The sequence below is a fragment of the Ascaphus truei genome, chromosome 20 (assembly GCF_040206685.1).
Source record: "Ascaphus truei isolate aAscTru1 chromosome 20, aAscTru1.hap1, whole genome shotgun sequence".
NCBI lineage: Eukaryota > Metazoa > Chordata > Amphibia > Anura > Ascaphidae > Ascaphus > Ascaphus truei.
Window position 1 is genome coordinate 27,403,043 of NC_134502.1, and position 20,784 is coordinate 27,423,826.

Genomic DNA, 20,784 nt, shown 5'->3' on the forward strand with positions numbered 1-20,784 from the left:
TCAAAAAGTATCTCAACTGTCCCTCCATACTCACACACTCCCTCCTTACTCACACACTCCCTCCTTAACTCACACACTCCCTCCCCTTACTCACACACTCCCTCCTTACTCACCACACTCCCTCCTTACCTCACAACACTCCCTCCTTACTCACACACGCCCTCCTTACTCACACACGCCCTCCTTACTCACACACTCCCCTCCTTACTCACACACTCACTATCTCACACTCGTATACGTGCACAGCACGCTCTATCTTTCTCATTGCCCTGTCCCCTTTCACTCTCTCCACTAACACTCGCTCTCATTCCCTGTCTCTCTCTCACCCGTGTTGAAGTATTGGCTGTCTCCCAGATTGAAACAGTCCAGGCTGTGTGTCCCCGTATAACCGCGCGCTCCTCGCCGGGCGCCTCTCGTGTTCAGCGTCTCGAAAATTTCCTCCAGCAGATTCATACGCGCGCTCTCCAGCAGGGGAAACTCATCTTCTGCGATCTGCACAGGGTTGTCCACCTCGCTACCTTCCGCGGGGGGGTGTCTGCGGGCGGGGCAGGGAGGAGATAACATGTTACAGGGGCAATAAAGGCACTTGCGTTACTGCAATAACGTGTTACAGGGGCAATAAGGCACTCAGGAGACGGGTTACTGCGATAACATGTTACAGGGGGCAATAAGGCACTCAGGAGGCGGGTTACCGCGATAACATGTTACAGGGGCAATAAGGCACTCAGGAGGCGGGTTACTGCAATAAACATGTTACAGGGGCAATAAGGCACCTCAGGAGGGCGGGTTACCGCGATAACATTGTTACAGGGACAATAAGGCACTCAGGAGGCGGGTTACTGCAATAACATGTTACAGGGGTAATAAGGCACTCAGGAGGCGGGTTACTGCAATAACATGTTACAGGGGCAATAAGGCACTACGGAGGCGGGTTACTGCGATAACATGTTACAGGGGCAATAAGGCATTCAGGAGGCGGGTTACTGCGATAACATGTTACAGGGGCAATAAGGCACTCAGGAGGTGGGTTACTGCAGTAACATGTTACAGGGGTAATAAGGCACTCAGGAGGCGGGTTACTGCAGTAACATGTTACAGGGGCAATAAGGCACTCAGGAGGCGGGTTACTGCAATAACATGTTACAGGGGCAATAAGGCACTACGGAGGCGGGTTACTGCAGTAACGTTACAGGGGCAATAAGGCACTCAGGAGGCGGGTTACTGCAATAACATGTTACAGGGGCAATAAGGCACTCAGGAGGCGGGTTACTGCAATAACATGTTACAGGGGCAATAAGGCACTACGGAGGCGGGTTACTGCAGTAACGTTACAGGGGCAATAAGGCACTCAGGAGGCGGGTTACTGCGATAACATGTTACAGTGGCAATAAGGGCACTCAGGAGGCGGGTTACTGCGATAACATGTTACAGGGGCAATAAGGCACTCAGGAGGCGGGTTACTGCGATAACATGTTACAGGGGCAATAAGGCACTCAGGAGGCGGGTTACTGCAATAACATGTTACAGGGGCAATAAGGCACTCAGTAGGCGGGTTACTGCGATAACATGTTACAGGGGCAATAAGGCACTCAGGAGGCGGGTTACTGCGATAACATGTTACAGGGGCAATAAGGCACTCAGGAGGCGGGTTACTGCAATAACATGTTACAGGGGCAATAAGGCACTCAGGAGGCGGGTTACTTCTCTTTTCCAAATACCTGCCGGACACTATTCCCACCTCTAGAAGCAGAAGCCTCTAGGACTATGGACTTACATCTAGGACTGAGAGCTCCTCACCTCTGGGATCTCCAGCAGTCCCCCTCTGAGAACCTTTTCTCCCGGTCTCCTGGGCCGTGGCTAAAAGAGAGAAGGGGGGGGGGGGAGAGAGGAGTAGTGAGGGGGGGAGAGAGGAAGAGTGATGGGGGGGGGGGAGAGAGGAGGAGTGGGGGGGAGAGAGGAGGAGTGATGGGGTGGGGGAGAGGAGGAGAGGGGTGGGAGGAGGAGTGAGGGGGTGAGAGAGGAGTGGGGTGAGAGGAAGAGTGAGGGGGGAGAGGAGGAGTAAGGGGGGGAGAGAGGAAGAGTGAGGGGAGAGAGGAAGAGTGAGGGGGGAGAGAGAGGAAGAGTGAGGGGGGGAGAGAGGGGGAGAGAGGAAGAGTGAGGGAGGAGAGAGGAAGAGTGAGGGGGGAGAGAGGAAGAGTGAGGGGGAGAGAGGAAGAGTGAGGGGGAGAGAGGAGGAGTGAGGGGGGAGAGAGGAGGAGTGAGGGGGGAGAGAGGAGGAGTGAGGGGGGAGAGAGGAGGAGTGAGGGGGGGGAGAGAGGAGGGAGTGAGGGGGGAGAGAGGAGGAGTGAGGGGGGGAGAGAGGAGGAGTGAGGGGGGAGGAGAGGAAGTGAGGGGGAGAGAGGAGGAGTGAGGGGGGAGAGAGGAGGAGTGAGGGGGTGGAAGGAGTGAGGGGGGGGAGGAGGGAGAGGAGGAGTGAGGGGGGAGAGAGGAGGAGTGAGGGGGGAGAGAGGAGGAGTGAGGGGGGAGAGAGGAGGAGTGAGGGGGGAGAGAGGAGGAGTGAGGGGGGAGAGAGGAGGAGTGAGGGGGTGGAAGGAGTGAGGGGGGGAGGAGAGAGGAGGAGGAGAGAGGAGGATAGAGGAGCAGTTAGGAGGGAGGAGGAGTGAGGGGGGGGAGAGAGGAGGAGTGAGGGGGGGAGAGAGGAGGAGTGAGGGGGGGGAGGAGAGAGGAGGAGTGAGGGGGGAGGAGAGAGGAGGAGTGGGGGGGGAGGAGAGAGGAGGAGTGAGGGGGGGAGGAGAGAGGAGGAGTGGGGGGGAGAGAGGAGGAGTGAGGGGGGGGAGGAGATAGGAGGAGTGAGGGGGGGAGGAGATAGGAGGAGTGAGGGGGGAGGAGATAGGAGGAGTGAGGGGGGGAGGAGAGAGGAGTGAGGGGGGGGGGAGGAGAGGAGGAGTGAGGGGGGGGAGAAGAGGGGTGAGAGAGGGGAGACGAGGGGGGAGAGGAGAGGGGGAGAGTGGGGGGAATGAGAGAGAGAGTGGGGGGAATGAGAGAGAGAGTGTACACCATTTATTTCAGCTTCTTAACCAACGCAAACCTGAGTATGCCCACTCACTCCAACCGAGTATGCCCACTCGCTCCCCCGAGTAAGCCCACTCGCTCCCCCGAGTATGCACACTCGCTCCCCCCGAGTATGGTCACTCGCTCCCCTGAGTATGCCCACTCACTCCCCCGAGTATGCCCACTCGCTCCCCCGAGTATGCCCACTCGCTCCCCCGAGTATGCCCACTCGCTCCCCGAGTATGCCCACTCGCTCCCCTGAGTATGCCCACTCGCTCCCCCGAGTATGGTCACTCGCTCCCCCGAGTATGGTCACTCACCTGCCCAAAGTGCTCTGTGATGGGTAATCGGCTCTCCAATGTCTTGTGGTTCCGTGTGGGACCCCCACCTGACCTGAGTGACCCCCCTCGCTGGAGCTGCCGCAGGTCCTGAGGGAGGGAAAGTGTTCAGGATCCCACTCAAGTGCTGGCTGCACTAAGGTCAGGATCCCACCCCAGAGGCGGCCGCACTAATGTCAGGATCCCACCCCTGAGGCGGCTGCACTAAGGTCAGGATCCCACCCCAGAGACGCTGCACTAAGGTCAGGATCCCACCCCAGAGGCGGCCGCACTAATGTCAGGCTCCCACCCCTGAGGCGGCTGCACTAATGTCAGGATCCCACCCCAGAGGCGGCCGCACTAATGTCAGGATCCCACCCCAGAGGTGGCCGCACTAATGTCAGGCTCCCACCCCAGAGGCGGCCGCACTAATGTCAGGATCCCACCCCAGAGGCGGCTGCACTAATGTCAGGCTCCCACCCCAGAGACGCTGCACTAATGTCAGGATCCCACCCCAGGGACGGCTGCACTAATGTCAGGATCCCACCCCAGAGACGCTGCACTAATGTCAGGATCCCACCCCAGAGGCGGCTGCACTAATGTCAGGATCCCACCCCAGAGACGCTGCACTAATGTCAGGATCCCACCCCAGAGACGCTGCACTAATGTCAGGATCCCACCCCAGAGACACTGCACTAATGTCAGGATCCCACCCCAGAGGCGGCTGCACTAATGTCAGGATCCCACCCCAGAGGAGGCCGCACTAATGTCAGGGTCCCACCCCAGAGGCGGCTGCACTAATGTCAGGCTCCCACCCCAGAGACGCTGCACTAATGTCAGGCTCCCACCCCAGAGGCGGCCGCACTAATGTCAGGATCCCACCCCAGAGACGGCTGCACTAATGTCAGGCTCCCACCCCAGAGACGGCTGCACTAATGTCAGGATCCCACCCCAGAGGCGGCCGCACTAATGTCAGGCTCCCACCTCAGAGACGGCCGCACTAATGTCAGGATCCCACTCCAGAGGCGGCCGCACTAATATCAGGATCCCACCCCAGAGACGCTGCACTAATGTCAGGCTCCCACCCCAGAGGCGGCCGCACTAATGTCAGGATCCCACCCCAGAGACGCTGCACTAATGTCAGGCTCCCACCCCAGAGACGGCTGCACTAATGTCAGGCTCCCACCCCAGAGGCGGCCGCACTAATGTCAGGATCCCACCCCAGAGACGCTGCACTAATGTCAGGCTCCCACCCCAGAGACGGCCGCACTAATGTCAGGCTCCCACCCCAGAGACGGCCGCACTAATGTCAGGCTCCCACCCTAGAGGCGGCCGCACTAATGTCAGGATCCCACCCCAGAGGCGGCTGCACTAATGTCAGGATCCCACCCCAGAGACGCTGCACTAATGTCAGGCTCCCACCCCAGAGACGCTGCACTAATGTCAGGCTCCCACCCCAGAGGCGGCTGCACTAATGTCAGGCTCCCACCCCAGAGGCGGCCGCACTAATGTCAGGCTCCCACCCCAGAGACGGCCGCACTAATGTCAGGATCCCACCCCAGAGGCGGCCGCACTAATGTAGGATCCCACCCCAGAGGCGGCTGCACTAATGTCAGGATCCCACCCCAGGGACGGCTGCACTAATGTCAGGATCCCACCCCAGAGACGCTGCACTAATGTCAGGATCCCGTCCCAGAGGCGGCCGCACTAATGTCAGGATCCCACCCCAGAGGCGGCTGCACTAATGTCAGGCTCCCACCCCAGAGACGCTGCACTAATGTCAGGATCCCACCCCAGAGGCGGCTGCACTAATGTCAGGATCCCACCCCAGAGGCGGCTGCACTAATGTCAGGCTCCCACCTCAGAGACGCTGCACTAATGTCAGGATCCCACCCCAGAGGCGGCCGCACTAATGTCAGGATTCCACCCCAGAGGCGGCCGCACTAATGTCAGGATCCCACCCCAGAGACGCTGCACTAATGTCAGGATCCCACCCCAGAGGCGGCCGCACTAATGTCAGGCTCCCACCCCAGAGACGGCCGCACTAATGTCAGGATCCCACCCCAGAGACGCTGCACTAATGTCAGGCTCCCACCCCAGACACGGCTGCACTAATGTCAGGCTCCCACCCCAGAGACGGCTGCACTAATGTCAGGCTCCCACCCCAGAGACGCTGCACTAATGTCAGGATCCCACCCCAGAGACGCTGCACTAATGTCAGGATCCCACCCCAGAGACGCTGCACTAATGTCAGGCTCCCACCCCAGAGACGCTGCACTAATGTCAGGATCCCACCCCAGAGGCGGCTGCACTAATGTCAGGATCCCTCCCCAGAGACGGCCGCACTAATGTCAGGATCCCACCCCAGAGGCGGCCGCACTAATGTCAGGCTCCCACCCCAGAGGCGGCCGCACTAATGTCAGGCTCCCACCCCAGAGACGCTGCACTAATGTCAGGCTCCCACCCCAGAGACGGCCGCACTAATGTCAGGATCCCACCCCAGAGGCGGCCGCACTAATGTCAGGATCCCACCCCAGAGGCGGCCGCACTAATGTCAGGCTCCCACCCCAGAGGCGGCTGCACTAATGTCAGGCTCCCACCCCAGAGGCGGCTGCACTAATGTCAGGATCCCACCCCAGAGGCGGCTGCACTAATGTCAGGATCCCACCTCAGAGGCGGCTGCACTAATGTCAGGCTCCCACCCCAGAGACGGCTGCACTAATGTCAGGCTCCCACCCCAGAGGCGGCTGCACTAATGTCAGGCTCCCACCCCAGAGGCGGCTGCACTAATGTCAGGATCCCGTCCCAGAGGCGGCCGCACTAATGTCAGGATCCCACCCCAGAGGCGGCCGCACTAATGTCAGGATCCCACCCCAGAGGCGGCTGCACTAATGTCAGGATCCCACCCCAGAGGCGGCCGCACTAATGTCAGGCTCCCACCCCAGAGGCGGCCGCACTAATGTCAGGCTCCCACCCCAGAGGCGGCCGCACTAATGTCAGGATCCCACCCCAGAGGCGGCCGCACTAATGTCAGGATCCCACCCCAGAGGCGGCTGCACTAATGTCAGGCTCCCACCCCAGAGGCGGCCGCACTAATGTCAGGCTCCCACCCCAGAGGCGGCTGCACTAATGTCAGGATCCCGTCCCAGAGGCGGCCGCACTAATGTCAGGATCCCACCCCAGAGGCGGCTGCACTAATGTCAGGATCCCACCCCAGAGACGGCCGCACTAATGTCAGGCTCCCACCCCAGAGGCGGCTGCACTAATGTCAGGATCCCGTCCCAGAGGCGGCCGCACTAATGTCAGGATCCCACCCCAGAGGCGGCTGCACTAATGTCAGGCTCCCACCCCAGAGACGCTGCACTAATGTCAGGCTCCCACCCCAGAGGCGGCTGCACTAATGTCAAGCTCCCACCCCAGAGACGGCCGCACTAATGTCAGGCTCCCACCCCAGAGGCGGCTGCACTAATGTCAGGATCCCACCCCAGAGGCGGCCGCACTAATGTCAGGCTCCCACCCCAGAGACGCTGCACTAATGTCAGGCTCCCACCCCAGAGACGGCTGCACTAATGTCAGGCTCCCACCCCAGAGACGGCTGCACTAATGTCAGGCTCCCACCCCAGAGACGGCTGCACTAATGTCAGGCTCCCACCCCAGAGGCGGCCGCACTAATGTCAGGATCCCGTCCCAGAGACGGCTGCACTAATGTCAGGCTCCCACCCCAGAGACGGCTGCACTAATGTCAGGCTCCCACCCCAGAGACGGCTGCACTAATGTCAGGCTCCCACTCCAGAGACGCTGCACTAATGTCAGGCTCCCACCCCAGAGACGCTGCACTAATGTCAGGCTCCCACCCCAGAGACGCTGCACTAATGTCAGGCTCCCACCCCAGAGACGCTGCACTAATGTCAGGATCCCGTCCCAGAGGCGGCCGCACTAATGTCAGGCTCCCACCCCAGAGACGCTGCACTAATGTCAGGCTCCCACCCCAGAGACGCTGCACTAATGTCAGGATCCCGTCCCAGAGGCGGCCGCACTAATGTCAGGCTCCCACCCCAGAGGCGGCTGCACTAATGTCAGGCTCCCACCCCAGAGACGCTGCACTAATGTCAGGCTCCCACCCCAGAGACGCTGCACTAATGTCAGGCTCCCACCCCAGAGACGCTGCACTAATGTCAGGCTCCCACCCCAGAGACGCTGCACTAATGTCAGGCTCCCACCCCAGAGACGCTGCACTAATGTCAGGATCCCACCCCAGAGGCGGCCACACTAATGTCAGGCTCCCACCCCAGAGACGGCCGCACTAATGTCAGGCTCCCACCCCAGAGACGCTGCACTAATGTCAGGATCCCACCCCAGAGGCGCTGCACTAATGTCAGGCTCCCACCCCAGAGGCGGCTGCACTAATGTCAGGCTCCCACCCCAGAGGCGGCTGCACTAATGTCAGGATCCCGTCCCAGAGACGGCCGCACTAATGTCAGGCTCCCACCCCAGAGACGCTGCACTAATGTCAGGATCCCACCCCAGAGGCGGCTGCACTAATGTCAGGATCCCACCCCAGAGGCGCTGCACTAATGTCAGGCTCCCACCCCAGAGGCGGCTGCACTAATGTCAGGCTCCCACCCCAGAGGCGGCTGCACTAATGTCAGGATCCCACCCCAGAGGCGGCCGCACTAATGTCAGGCTCCCACCCTAGAGGCGGCTGCACTAATGTCAGGCTCCCACCCCAGAGGCGGCCGCACTAATGTCAGGATCCCACCCCAGAGGCGGCTGCACTAATGTCAGGATCCCACCCCAGAGGCGGCCGCACTAATGTCAGGATCCCACCCCAGAGACGCTGCACTAATGTCAGGCTCCCACCCCAGAGACGCCGCACTAATGTCAGGCTCCCACCCCAGAGACGGCTGCACTAATGTCAGGCTCCCACCCCAGAGACGCTGCACTAATGTCAGGCTCTCACCCCAGAGACGCTGCACTAATGTCAGGATCCAACCCCAGAGACGGCTGCACTAATGTCAGGCTCCCACCCCAGAGGCGGCTGCACTAATGTCAGGCTCCCACCCCAGAGACGCCGCACTAATGTCAGGATCCCACCCCAGAGGCGGCTGCACTAATGTCAGGATCCCACCCCAGAGGCGGCCGCACTAATGTCAGGATCCCACCCCAGAGACGCTGCACTAATGTCAGGCTCCCACCCCAGAGACGGCCGCACTAATGTCAGGATCCCACCCCAGAGACGCCGCACTAATGTCAGGCTCCCACCCCAGAGACGCCGCACTAATGTCAGGCTCCCACCCCAGAGACGGCTGCACTAATGTCAGGCTCCCACCCCAGAGACGCTGCACTAATGTCAGGCTCCCACCCCAGAGACGGCCGCACTAATGTCAGGCTCCCACCCCAGAGACGGCTGCACTAATGTCAGGCTCCCACCCCAGAGACGCCGCACTAATGTCAGGATCCCACCCCAGAGGCGGCTGCACTAATGTCAGGATCCCACCGCAGAGACGGCCGCACTAATGTCAGGCTCCCACCCCAGAGACGGCTGCACTAATGTCAGGCTCCCACCCCAGAGACGGCCGTACTAATGTCAGGATCCCACCCCAGAGGCGGCTGCACTAATGTCAGGCTCCCACCCCAGAGGCGGCTGCACTAATGTCAGGCTCCCACCCCAGAGACGCCGCACTAATGTCAGGATCCCACCCCAGAGGCGGCTGCACTAATGTCAGGATCCCACCGCAGAGACGGCCGCACTAATGTCAGGCTCCCACCCCAGAGACGCTGCACTAATGTCAGGATCCCACCCCAGAGACGCTGCACTAATGTCAGGATCCCACCCCAGAGACGGCCGCACTAATGTCAGGCTCCCACCCCAGAGGCGGCTGCACTAATGTCAGGCTCCCACCCCAGAGACGCCGCACTAATGTCAGGATCCCACCCCAGAGGCGGCTGCACTAATGTCAGGATCCCACCGCAGAGACGGCCGCACTAATGTCAGGATCCCACCCCAGAGGCGGCTGCACTAATGTCAGGCTCCCACCCCAGAGACGCCGCACTAATGTCAGGATCCCACCCCAGAGGCGGCTGCACTAATGTCAGGATCCCACCCCAGAGGCGGCTGCACTAATGTCAGGATCCCACCCCAGAGGCGGCTGCACTAATGTCAGGCTCCCACCCCAGAGACGCCGCACTAATGTCAGGATCCCACCCCAGAGGCGGCTGCACTAATGTCAGGATCCCACCGCAGAGACGGCCGCACTAATGTCAGGATCCCACCCCAGAGGCGGCTGCACTAATGTCAGGCTCCCACCCCAGAGACGCTGCACTAATGTCAGGATCCCACCCCAGAGGCGGCCGCACTAATGTCAGGATCCCACCCCAGAGACGCCGCACTAATGTCAGGATCCCACCGCAGAGACGGCTGCACTAATGTCAGGATCCCACTCCAGAGGCGGCCGCACTAATGTCAGGATCCCACCCCAGAGACGCTGCACTAATGTCAGGATCCCACCCCAGAGACGGCTGCACTAATGTCAGGCTCCCACCCCAGAGGCGGCTGCACTAATGTCAGGATCCCACCCCAGAGACGCTGCACTAATATCAGGATCCCACCCCAGAGGCGGCCGCACTAATGTCAGGCTCCCACCCCAGAGGCGGCCGCACTAATGTCCGGATCCCACCCCAGAGGCGGCTGCACTAATGTCAGGCTCCCACCCCAGAGGCGGCCGCACTAATGTCAGGATCCCACCCCAGAGACGCTGCACTAATGTCAGGCTCCCACCCCAGAGACGGCTGCACTAATGTCAGGCTCCCACCCCAGAGGCGGCTGCACTAATGTCAGGATCCCTCCCCAGAGACGGCCGCACTAATGTCAGGCTCCCACCCCAGAGACGCTGCACTAATGTCAGGCTCCCACCCCAGAGGCGGCTGCACTAATGTCAGGATCCCACCCCAGAGGCGGCCGCACTTATGTCAGGCTCCCACCCCAGAGGCGGCTGCACTAATGTCAGGATCCCACTCCAGAGGCGGCTGCACTAATGTCAGGATCCCACTCCAGAGGCGGCTGCACTAATGTCAGGATCCCACTCCAGAGGCGGCCGCACTTATGTCAGGATCCCACCCCAGAGGCGGCCGCACTTATGTCAGGCTCCCACCCCAGAGGCGGCCGCACTAATGTCAGGCTCCCACCCCAGAGGCGGCCGCACTAATGTCAGGATCCCACCCCAGAGGCGGCCGCACTAATGTCAGGCTCCCACCCCAGAGGCGGCCGCACTAATGTCAGGATCCCACCCCAGAGGCGGCTGCACTAATGTCAGGCTCCCACCCCAGAGGCGGCCGCACTAATGTCAGGCTCCCACCCCAGAGGCGGCTGCACTAATGTCAGGATCCCACCCCAGATGCGGCCGCACTAATGTCAGGCTCCCACCCCAGAGGCGGCTGCACTAATGTCAGGCTCCCACCCCAGAGACGCTGCACTAATGTCAGGCTCCCACCCCAGAGGCGGCCGCACTAATGTCAGGCTCCCACCCCAGAGACGCTGCACTAATGTCAGGCTCCCACCCCAGAGACGGCTGCACTAATGTCAGGCTCTCACCCCAGAGGCGGCCGCACTAATGTCAGGAACCCACCCCAGAGGCGGCTGCACTAATGTCAGGCTCCCACCCCAGAGACGGCTGCACTAATGTCAGGCTCCCACCCCAGAGGCGGCCGCACTAATGTCAGGCTCCCACCCCAGAGACGCTGCACTAATGTCAGGCTCCCACCCCAGAGACGGCTGCACTAATGTCAGGCTCCCACCCCAGAGGCGGCCGCACTAATGTCAGGATCCCACCCCAGAGGCGGCCGCACTAATGTCAGGATCCCACCCCAGAGGCGGCTGCACTAATGTCAGGCTCCCACCCCAGAGACGCTGCACTAATGTCAGGCTCCCACCCCAGAGACGGCTGCACTAATGTCAGGATCCCACCCCAGAGACGCTGCACTAATGTCAGGCTCCCACCCCAGAGGCGGCCGCACTAATGTCAGGATCCCATCCCAGAGGCGGCTGCACTAATGTCAGGGTCCCACCCCAGAGACGCTGCACTAATGTCAGGCTCCCACCCCAGAGACGCTGCACTAATGTCAGGATCCCACCCCAGAGGCGGCCGCACTAATGTCAGGATCCCACCCCAGAGACGGCTGCACTAATGTCAGGCTCTCACCCCAGAGACGCTGCACTAATGTCAGGCTCTCACCCCAGAGACGCTGCACTAATGTCAGGCTCCCACCCCAGAGACGCTGCACTAATGTCAGGCTCCCACCCCAGAGACGCTGCACTAATGTCAGGATCCCACCCCAGAGGCGGCCGCACTAATGTCAGGATCCCTCCCCAGAGACGCTGCACTAATGTCAGGATCCCACCCCAGAGGCGGCCGCACTAATGTCAGGCTCCCACCCCAGAGACGCCGCACTAATGTCAGGATCCCACCCCAGAGACGCTGCACTAATGTCAGGATCCCACCCCAGAGGCGGCCGCACTAATGTCAGGATCCCTCCCCAGAGACGCTGCACTAATGTCAGGATCCCACCCCAGAGGCGGCTGCACTAATGTCAGGATCCCACCCCAGAGGCGGCTGCACTAATGTCAGGATCCCACCTCAGAGGCGGCTGCACTAATGTCAGGCTCCCACCCCAGAGGCGGCTGCACTAATGTCAGGCTCCCACCCCAGAGGCGGCTGCACTAATGTCAGGATCCCGTCCCAGAGGCGGCCGCACTAATGTCAGGATCCCACCCCAGAGACGGCCGCACTAATGTCAGGATCCCGTCCCAGAGGCGGCTGCACTAATGTCAGGCTCCCACCCCAGAGACGCTGCACTAATGTCAGGCTCCCACCCCAGAGACGCTGCACTAATGTCAGGCTCCCACCCCAGAGACGCTGCACTAATGTCAGGCTCCCACCCCAGAGACGCTGCACTAATGTCAGGATCCCACCCCAGAGACGCTGCACTAATGTCAGGCTCCCACCCCAGAGACGCTGCACTAATGTCAGGATCCCGTCCCAGAGACGCTGCACTAATGTCAGGCTCCCACCCCAGAGGCGGCTGCACTAATGTCAGGATCCCACCCCAGAGGCGGCCGCACTAATGTCAGGATCCCACCCCAGAGACGCCGCACTAATGTCAGGCTCCCACCCCAGAGGCGGCTGCACTAATGTCAGGCTCCCACCGCAGAGGCGGCTGCACTAATGTCAGGATCCCACCCCAGAGGCGGCTGCACTAATGTCAGGATCCCACCCCAGAGGCGGCCGCACTAATGTCAGGCTCCCACCCCAGAGGCGGCCGCACTAATGTCAGGCTCCCACCCCAGAGGCGGCCGCACTAATGTCAGGCTCCCACCCCAGAGACGGCTGCACTAATGTCAGGCTCCCACCCCAGAGGCGGCCGCACTAATGTCAGGATCCCACCCCAGAGGCGGCTGCACTAATGTCAGGATCCCACCCCAGAGGCGGCCGCACTAATGTCAGGATCCCACCCCAGAGACGCTGCACTAATGTCAGGCTCCCACCCCAGAGACGGCCGCACTAATGTCAGGATCCCACCCCAGAGACGCCGCACTAATGTCAGGCTCCCACCCCAGAGGCGGCCGCACTAATGTCAGGATCCCACCCCAGAGACGCCGCACTAATGTCAGGCTCCCACCCCAGAGACGGCTGCACTAATGTCAGGCTCCCACCCCAGAGACGGCTGCACTAATGTCAGGATCCAACCCCAGAGGCGGCCGCACTAATGTCAGGATCCCACCCCAGAGGCGGCCGCACTAATGTCAGGACCCCACCCCAGAGACACTGCACTAATGTCAGGCTCCCACCCCAGAGACGCTGCACTAATGTCAGGATCCCACCCCAGAGGCGGCTGCACTAATGTCAGGCTCCCACCCCAGAGGCGGCTGCACTAATGTCAGGCTCCCACCCCAGAGACGCCGCACTAATGTCAGGATCCCACCCCAGAGGCGGCTGCACTAATGTCAGGATCCCACCGCAGAGACGGCCGCACTAATGTCAGGATCCCACCCCAGAGACGCTGCACTAATGTCAGGATCCCACCCCAGAGGCGGCCGCACTAATGTCAGGCTCCCACCCCAGAGACGGCCGCACTAATGTCAGGATCCCACCCCAGAGGCGGCTGCACTAAAGTCAGGATCCCACCGCAGAGACGGCCGCACTAATGTCAGGATCCCACCCCAGAGACGCTGCACTAATGTCAGGATCCCACCCCAGAGGCGGCCGCACTAATGTCAGGCTCCCACCCCAGAGGCGGCTACACTAATGTCAGGATCCCACCCCAGAGACGCTGCACTAATGTCAGGATCCCACCCCAGAGACGCCGCACTAATGTCAGGATCCCACCCCAGAGACGCCGCACTAATGTCAGGCTCCCACCCCAGAGACGCCGCACTAATGTCAGGCTCCCACCCCAGAGACGGCTGCACTAATGTCAGGCTCCCACCCCAGAGGCGGCTGCACTAATGTCAGGCTCCCACCCCAGAGACGCTGCACTAATGTCAGGCTCCCACCCCAGAGACGCTGCACTAATGTCAGGATCCCACCCCAGAGGCGGCTGCACTAATGTCAGGCTCCCACCCCAGAGACGCCGCACTAATGTCAGGATCCCACCCCAGAGGCGGCTGCACTAATGTCAGGATCCCACCGCAGAGACGGCCGCACTAATGTCAGGATCCCACCCCAGAGACGCTGCACTAATGTCAGGCTCCCACCCCAGAGGCGGCCGCACTAATGTCAGGATCCCACCCCAGAGACGCCGCACTAATGTCAGGATCCCACCGCAGAGACGGCCGCACTAATGTCAGGATCCCACCCCAGAGACGCTGCACTAATGTCAGGATCCCACCCCAGAGACGCCGCACTAATGTCAGGCTCTCACCCCAGAGGCGGCCGCACTAATGTCAGGCTCCCACCCCAGAGGCGGCCGCACTAATGTCAGGATCCCACCCCAGAGGCGGCTGCACTAATGTCAGGATCCCACCCCAGAGACGCTGCACTAATATCAGGATCCCACCCCAGAGGCGGCCGCACTAATGTCAGGATCCCACCCCAGAGACGCTGCACTAATGTCAGGCTCCCACCCCAGAGGCGGCTGCACTAATGTCAGGCTCCCACCCCAGAGGCGGCTGCACTAATGTCAGGCTCCCACCCCAGAGGCGGCCGCACTAATGTCAGGATCCCACCCCAGAGACGCTGCACTAATGTCAGGCTCCCACCCCAGAGACGGCTGCACTAATGTCAGGCTCCCACCCCAGAGGCGGCTGCACTAATGTCAGGATCCCACCCCAGAGGCGGCCGCACTTATGTCAGGCTCCCACCCCAGAGGCGGCCGCACTAATGTCAGGCTCCCACCCCAGAGGCGGCCGCACTAATGTCAGGCTCCCACCCCAGAGACGCTGCACTAATGTCAGGATCCCACCCCAGAGACGCTGCACTAATGTCAGGATCCCACCCCAGAGGCGGCCGCACTAATGTCAGGCTCCCACCCCAGAGACGCTGCACTAATGTCAGGATCCCACCCCAGAGACGCTGCACTAATGTCAGGATCCCACCCCAGAGGCGGCCGCACTAATGTCAGGCTCCCACCCCAGAGGCGGCCGCACTAATGTCAGGCTCCCACCCCAGAGGCGGCCGCACTAATGTCAGGATCCCACCCCAGAGGCGGCTGCACTAATGTCAGGATCCCACCCCAGAGGCGGCTGCACTAATGTCAGGATCCCACCCCAGAGGCGGCCGCACTTATGTCAGGCTCCCACCCCAGAGGCGGCCGCACTAATGTCAGGCTCCCACCCCAGAGGCGGCCGCACTAATGTCAGGATCCCACCCCAGAGGCGGCCGCACTAATGTCAGGCTCCCACCCCAGAGGCGGCCGCACTAATGTCAGGATCCCACCCCAGAGGCGGCTGCACTAATGTCAGGATCCCACCCCAGAGGCGGCTGCACTAATGTCAGGATCCCACCCCAGAGGCGGCTGCACTAATGTCAGGATCCCACCCCAGAGGCGGCTGCACTAATGTCAGGACCCCACCCCAGAGACGCTGCACTAATGTCAGGCTCCCACCCCAGAGGCGGCTGCACTAATGTCAGGCTCCCACCCCAGAGGCGGCCGCACTAATGTCAGGCTCCCACCCCAGAGGCGGCTGCACTAATGTCAGGATCCCACCCCAGATGCGGCCGCACTAATGTCAGGCTCCCACCCCAGAGGCGGCTGCACTAATGTCAGGCTCCCACCCCAGAGACGCTGCACTAATGTCAGGCTCCCACCCCAGAGGCGGCCGCACTAATGTCAGGCTCCCACCCCAGAGACGGCTGCACTAATGTCAGGCTCCCACCCCAGAGGCGGCTGCACTAATGTCAGGATCCCGTCCCAGAGGCGGCTGCACTAATGTCAGGATCCCACCGCAGAGACGGCCGCACTAATGTCAGGATCCCACCCCAGAGACGCTGCACTAATGTCAGGCTCCCACCCCAGAGGCGGCCGCACTAATGTCAGGCTCCCACCCCAGAGGCGGCCGCACTAATGTCAGGAACCCACCCCAGAGGCGGCTGCACTAATGTCAGGCTCCCACCCCAGAGACGGCTGCACTAATGTCAGGCTCCCACCCCAGAGGCGGCCGCACTAATGTCAGGCTCTCACCCCAGAGACGCTGCACTAATGTCAGGCTCCCACCCCAGAGACGCTGCACTAATGTCAGGCTCCCACCCCAGAGGCGGCCGCACTAATGTCAGGATCCCACCCCAGAGGCGGCCGCACTAATGTCAGGATCCCACCCCAGAGGCGGCTGCACTAATGTCAGGCTCCCACCCCAGAGACGCTGCACTAATGTCAGGCTCCCACCCCAGAGACGGCTGCACTAATGTCAGGATCCCACCCCAGAGACGCTGCACTAATGTCAGGCTCCCACCCCAGAGGCGGCCGCACTAATGTCAGGATCCCATCCCAGAGGCGGCTGCACTAATGTCAGGCTCCCACCCCAGAGGCGGCCGCACTAATGTCAGGCTCCCACCCCAGAGGCGGCTGCACTAATGTCAGGCTCCCACCCCAGAGACGGCCGCACTAATGTCAGGCTCCCACCCCAGAGGCGGCCGCACTAATGTTAGGATCCCACCCCAGAGGCGGCCACACTAATGTCAGGATCCCACCCCAGAGACGGCCGCACTAATGTCAGGCTCCCACCCCAGAGGCGGCCGCACTAATGTCAGGATCCCACCCCAGAGACGGCCGCACTAATGTCAGGCTCCCACCCCAGAGACGCTGCACTAATGTCAGGCTCCCACCCCAGAGGCGGCTGCACTAATGTCAGGATCCCACCCCAGAGACGCTGCACTAATGTCAGGCTCCCACCCCAGAGACGGCTGCACTAATGTCAGGATCCCACCCCAGAGGCGGCCGCACTAATGTCAGGATCCCACCCCAGAGACGGCTGCACTAATGTCAGGCTCTCACCCCAGAGACGCTGCACTAATGTCAGGCTCTCACCCCAGAGACGCTGCACTAATGTCAGGCTCCCACCCCAGAGACGCTGCACTAATGTCAGGCTCCCACCCCAGAGGCGGCCGCACTAATGTCAGGATCCCACCCCAGAGGCGGCTGCACTAATGTCAGGCTCCCACCCCAGAGACGCTGCACTAATGTCAGGATCCCACCCCAGAGGCGGCCGCACTAATGTCAGGATCCCTCCCCAGAGACGCTGCACTAATGTCAGGATCCCACCCCAGAGGCGGCTGCACTAATGTCAGGCTCCCACCCCAGAGACGCCTCACTAATGTCAGGATCCCACCCCAGAGACGGCCGCACTAATGTCAGGCTCCCACCCCAGAGGCGGCCGCACTAATGTCAGGCTCCCACCCCAGAGGCGGCTGCACTAATGTCAGGCTCCCACCCCAGAGGCGGCTGCACTAATGTCAGGATCCCACCCCAGAGACGCTGCACTAATGTCAGGATCCCACCCCAGAGACGGCTGCACTAATGTCAGGATCCCACCCCAGAGGCGGCTGCACTAATGTCAGGATCCCACCCCAGAGACGCTGCACTAATGTCAGGCTCCCACCCCAGAGGCGGCTGCACTAATGTCAGGATCCCACCCCAGAGGCGGCCGCACTAATGTCAGGCTCCCACCCCAGAGGCGGCCGCACTAATGTCAGGCTCCCACCCCAGAGGCGGCCGCACTAATGTCAGGATCCCACCCCAGAGGCGGCCGCACTAATGTCAGGCTCCCACCCCAGAGGCGGCCGCACTAATGTCAGGATCCCACCCCAGAGGCGGCTGCACTAATGTCAGGATCCCACCCCAGAGGCGGCCGCACTAATGTCAGGCTCCCACCCCAGAGACGCTGCACTAATGTCAGGCTCCCACCCCAGAGACGGCCGCACTAATGTCAGGATCCCACCCCAGAGACGCTGCACTAATGTCAGGATCCCACCCCAGAGGCGGCCGCACTAATGTCAGGCTCCCACCCCAGAGGCGGCCGCACTAATGTCAGGCTCCCACCCCAGAGGCGGCCGCACTAATGTCAGGATCCCTCCCCAGAGACGCTGCACTAATGTCAGGATCCCACCCCAGAGACGCTGCACTAATGTCAGGCTCCCACCCCAGAGGCGGCTGCACTAATGTCAGGCTCCCACCCCAGAGGCGGCTGCACTAATGTCAGGCTCCCACCCCAGAGACGCTGCACTAATGTCAGGATCCCACCCCAGAGGCGGCTGCACTAATGTCAGGATCCCACCCCAGAGGCGGCTGCACTAATGTCAGGCTCCCACCCCAGAGGCGGCTGCACTAATGTCAGGCTCCCACCCCAGAGGCGGCTGCACTAATCTCAGGCTCCCACCCCAGAGACGGCTGCACTAATGTCAGGATCCCACCCCAGAGAGGGCTGCACTAATGTCAGGCTCCCACCCCAGAGACGCTGCACTAATGTCAGGATCCCACCCCAGAGGCGGCTGCACTAATGTCAGGATCCCACCCCAGAGGTGGCCGCACTAATGTCAGGCTCCCACCCCAGAGGCGGCTGCACTAATTTCAGGTTCCCACCCCAGAGGCGGCTGCACTAATCTCAGGCTCCCACCCCAGAGACGGCTGCACTAATGTCAGGATCCCACCCCAGAGAGGGCTGCACTAATGTCAAGCTCCAACCCCAGAGACGCTGCACTAATGTCAGGATCCCACCCCAGAGGCGGCCGCACTAATGTCAGGCTCCCACCCCAGAGACGGCTGCACTAATGTCAGGATCCCACCCCAGAGGCGGCCGCACTAATGTCAGGATCCCACCCCAGAGGCGGCTGCACTAATGTCAGGCTCCCACTCCAGAGGCGGCTGCACTAATGTCAGACTCCCACCCCAGAGACGCTGCACTAATGTCAGGATCCCACCCCAGAGACGGCTGCACTAATGTCAGGATCCCACCGCAGAGACGGCCGCACTAATGTCAGGATCCCACCCCAGAGACGCTGCACTAATGTCAGGATCCCACCCCAGAGACGCCGCACTAATGTCAGGCTCTCACCCCAGAGGCGGCCGCACTAATGTCAGGCTCCCACCCCAGAGGCGGCCGCACTAATGTCAGGATCCCACCCCAGAGGCGGCTGCACTAATGTCAGGATCCCACCCCAGAGACGCTGCACTAATATCAGGATCCCACCCCAGAGGCGGCCGCACTAATGTCAGGATCCCACCCCAGAGACGCTGCACTAATGTCAGGCTCCCACCCCAGAGGCGGCTGCACTAATGTCAGGCTCCCACCCCAGAGGCGGCTGCACTAATGTCAGGATCCCACCCCAGAGGCGGCTGCACTAATGTCAGGCTCCCACCCCAGAGGCGGCCGCACTAATGTCAGGATCCCACCCCAGAGACGCTGCACTAATGTCAGGCTCCCACCCCAGAGACGGCTGCACTAATGTCAGGCTCCCACCCCAGAGGCGGCTGCACTAATGTCAGGATCCCACCCCAGAGGCGGCCGCACTTATGTCAGGCTCCCACCCCAGAGGCGGCCGCACTAATGTCAGGCTCCCACCCCAGAGGCGGCCGCACTAATGTCAGGCTCCCACCCCAGAGACGCTGCACTAATGTCAGGATCCCACCCCAGAGGCGGCTGCACTAATGTCAGGCTCCCACCCCAGAGGCGGCTGCACTAATGTCAGGCTCCCACCCCAGAGGCGGCTGCACTAATGTCAGGATCCCACCCCAGAGGCGGCCGCACTTATGTCAGGCTCCCACCCCAGAGGCGGCCGCACTAATGTCAGGCTCCCACCCCAGAGGCGGCCGCACTAATGTCAGGATCCCACCCCAGAGGCGGCTGCACTAATGTCAGGATCCCACCCCAGAGGCGGCTGCACTAATGTCAGGATCCCACCCCAGAGGCGGCCGCACTTATGTCAGGCTCCCACCCCAGAGGCGGCCGCACTAATGTCAGGCTCCCACCCCAGAGGCGGCCGCACTAATGTCAGGATCCCACCCCAGAGGCGGCCGCACTAATGTCAGGCTCCCACCCCAGAGGCGGCCGCACTAATGTCAGGATCCCACCCCAGAGGCGGCTGCACTAATGTCAGGATCCCACCCCAGAGGCGGCTGCACTAATGTCAGGATCCCACCCCAGAGGCGGCTGCACTAATGTCAGGATCCCACCCCAGAGGCGGCTGCACTAATGTCAGGATCCCACCCCAGAGGCGGCTGCACTAATGTCAGGACCCCACCCCAGAGACGCTGCACTAATGTCAGGCTCCCACCCCAGAGGCGGCCGCACTAATGTCAGGCTCCCACCCCAGAGGCGGCTGCACTAATGTCAGGATCCCACCCCAGATGCGGCCGCACTAATGTCAGGCTCCCACCCCAGAGGCGGCTGCACTAATGTCAGGCTCCCACCCCAGAGACGCTGCACTAATGTCAGGCTCCCACCCCAGAGGCGGCCGCACTAATGTCAGGCTCCCACCCCAGAGACGGCTGCACTAATGTCAGGCTCTCACCCCAGAGGCGGCCGCACTAATGTCAGGAACCCACCCCAGAGGCGGCTGCACTAATGTCAGGCTCCCACCCCAGAGACGGCTGCACTAATGTCAGGCTCCCACCCCAGAGGCGGCCGCACTAATGTCAGGCTCTCACCCCAGAGACGCTGCACTAATGTCAGGCTCCCACCCCAGAGACGCTGCACTAATGTCAGGATCCCACCCCAGAGGCGGCCGCACTAATGTCAGGATCCCACCCCAGAGGCGGCCGCACTAATGTCAGGATCCCACCCCAGAGGCGGCTGCACTAATGTCAGGCTCCCACCCCAGAGACGCTGCACTAATGTCAGGCTCCCACCCCAGAGACGGCTGCACTAATGTCAGGATCCCACCCCAGAGACGCTGCACTAATGTCAGGCTCCCACCCCAGAGGCGGCCGC

The 20,784-nt window shown here is 61.8% G+C and overlaps 1 protein-coding gene across 1 annotated transcript in view; it reads right to left on the bottom strand.

Moving 5' to 3' along the window:
- Positions 1–276: 276 nt before the first annotated feature.
- Positions 277–20,784, bottom strand: part of DENND1C (DENN domain containing 1C) — a 66,000-nt gene continuing 45,492 nt past the window's right edge. The window contains 4 exon segments of the mRNA XM_075577595.1: positions 277–535; positions 1,798–1,835; positions 1,837–1,857; positions 3,372–3,479. Of these exon segments, the coding sequence (XP_075433710.1) occupies positions 292–535; positions 1,798–1,835; positions 1,837–1,857; positions 3,372–3,479 (411 nt within the window). The 3' untranslated portion in view covers positions 277–291.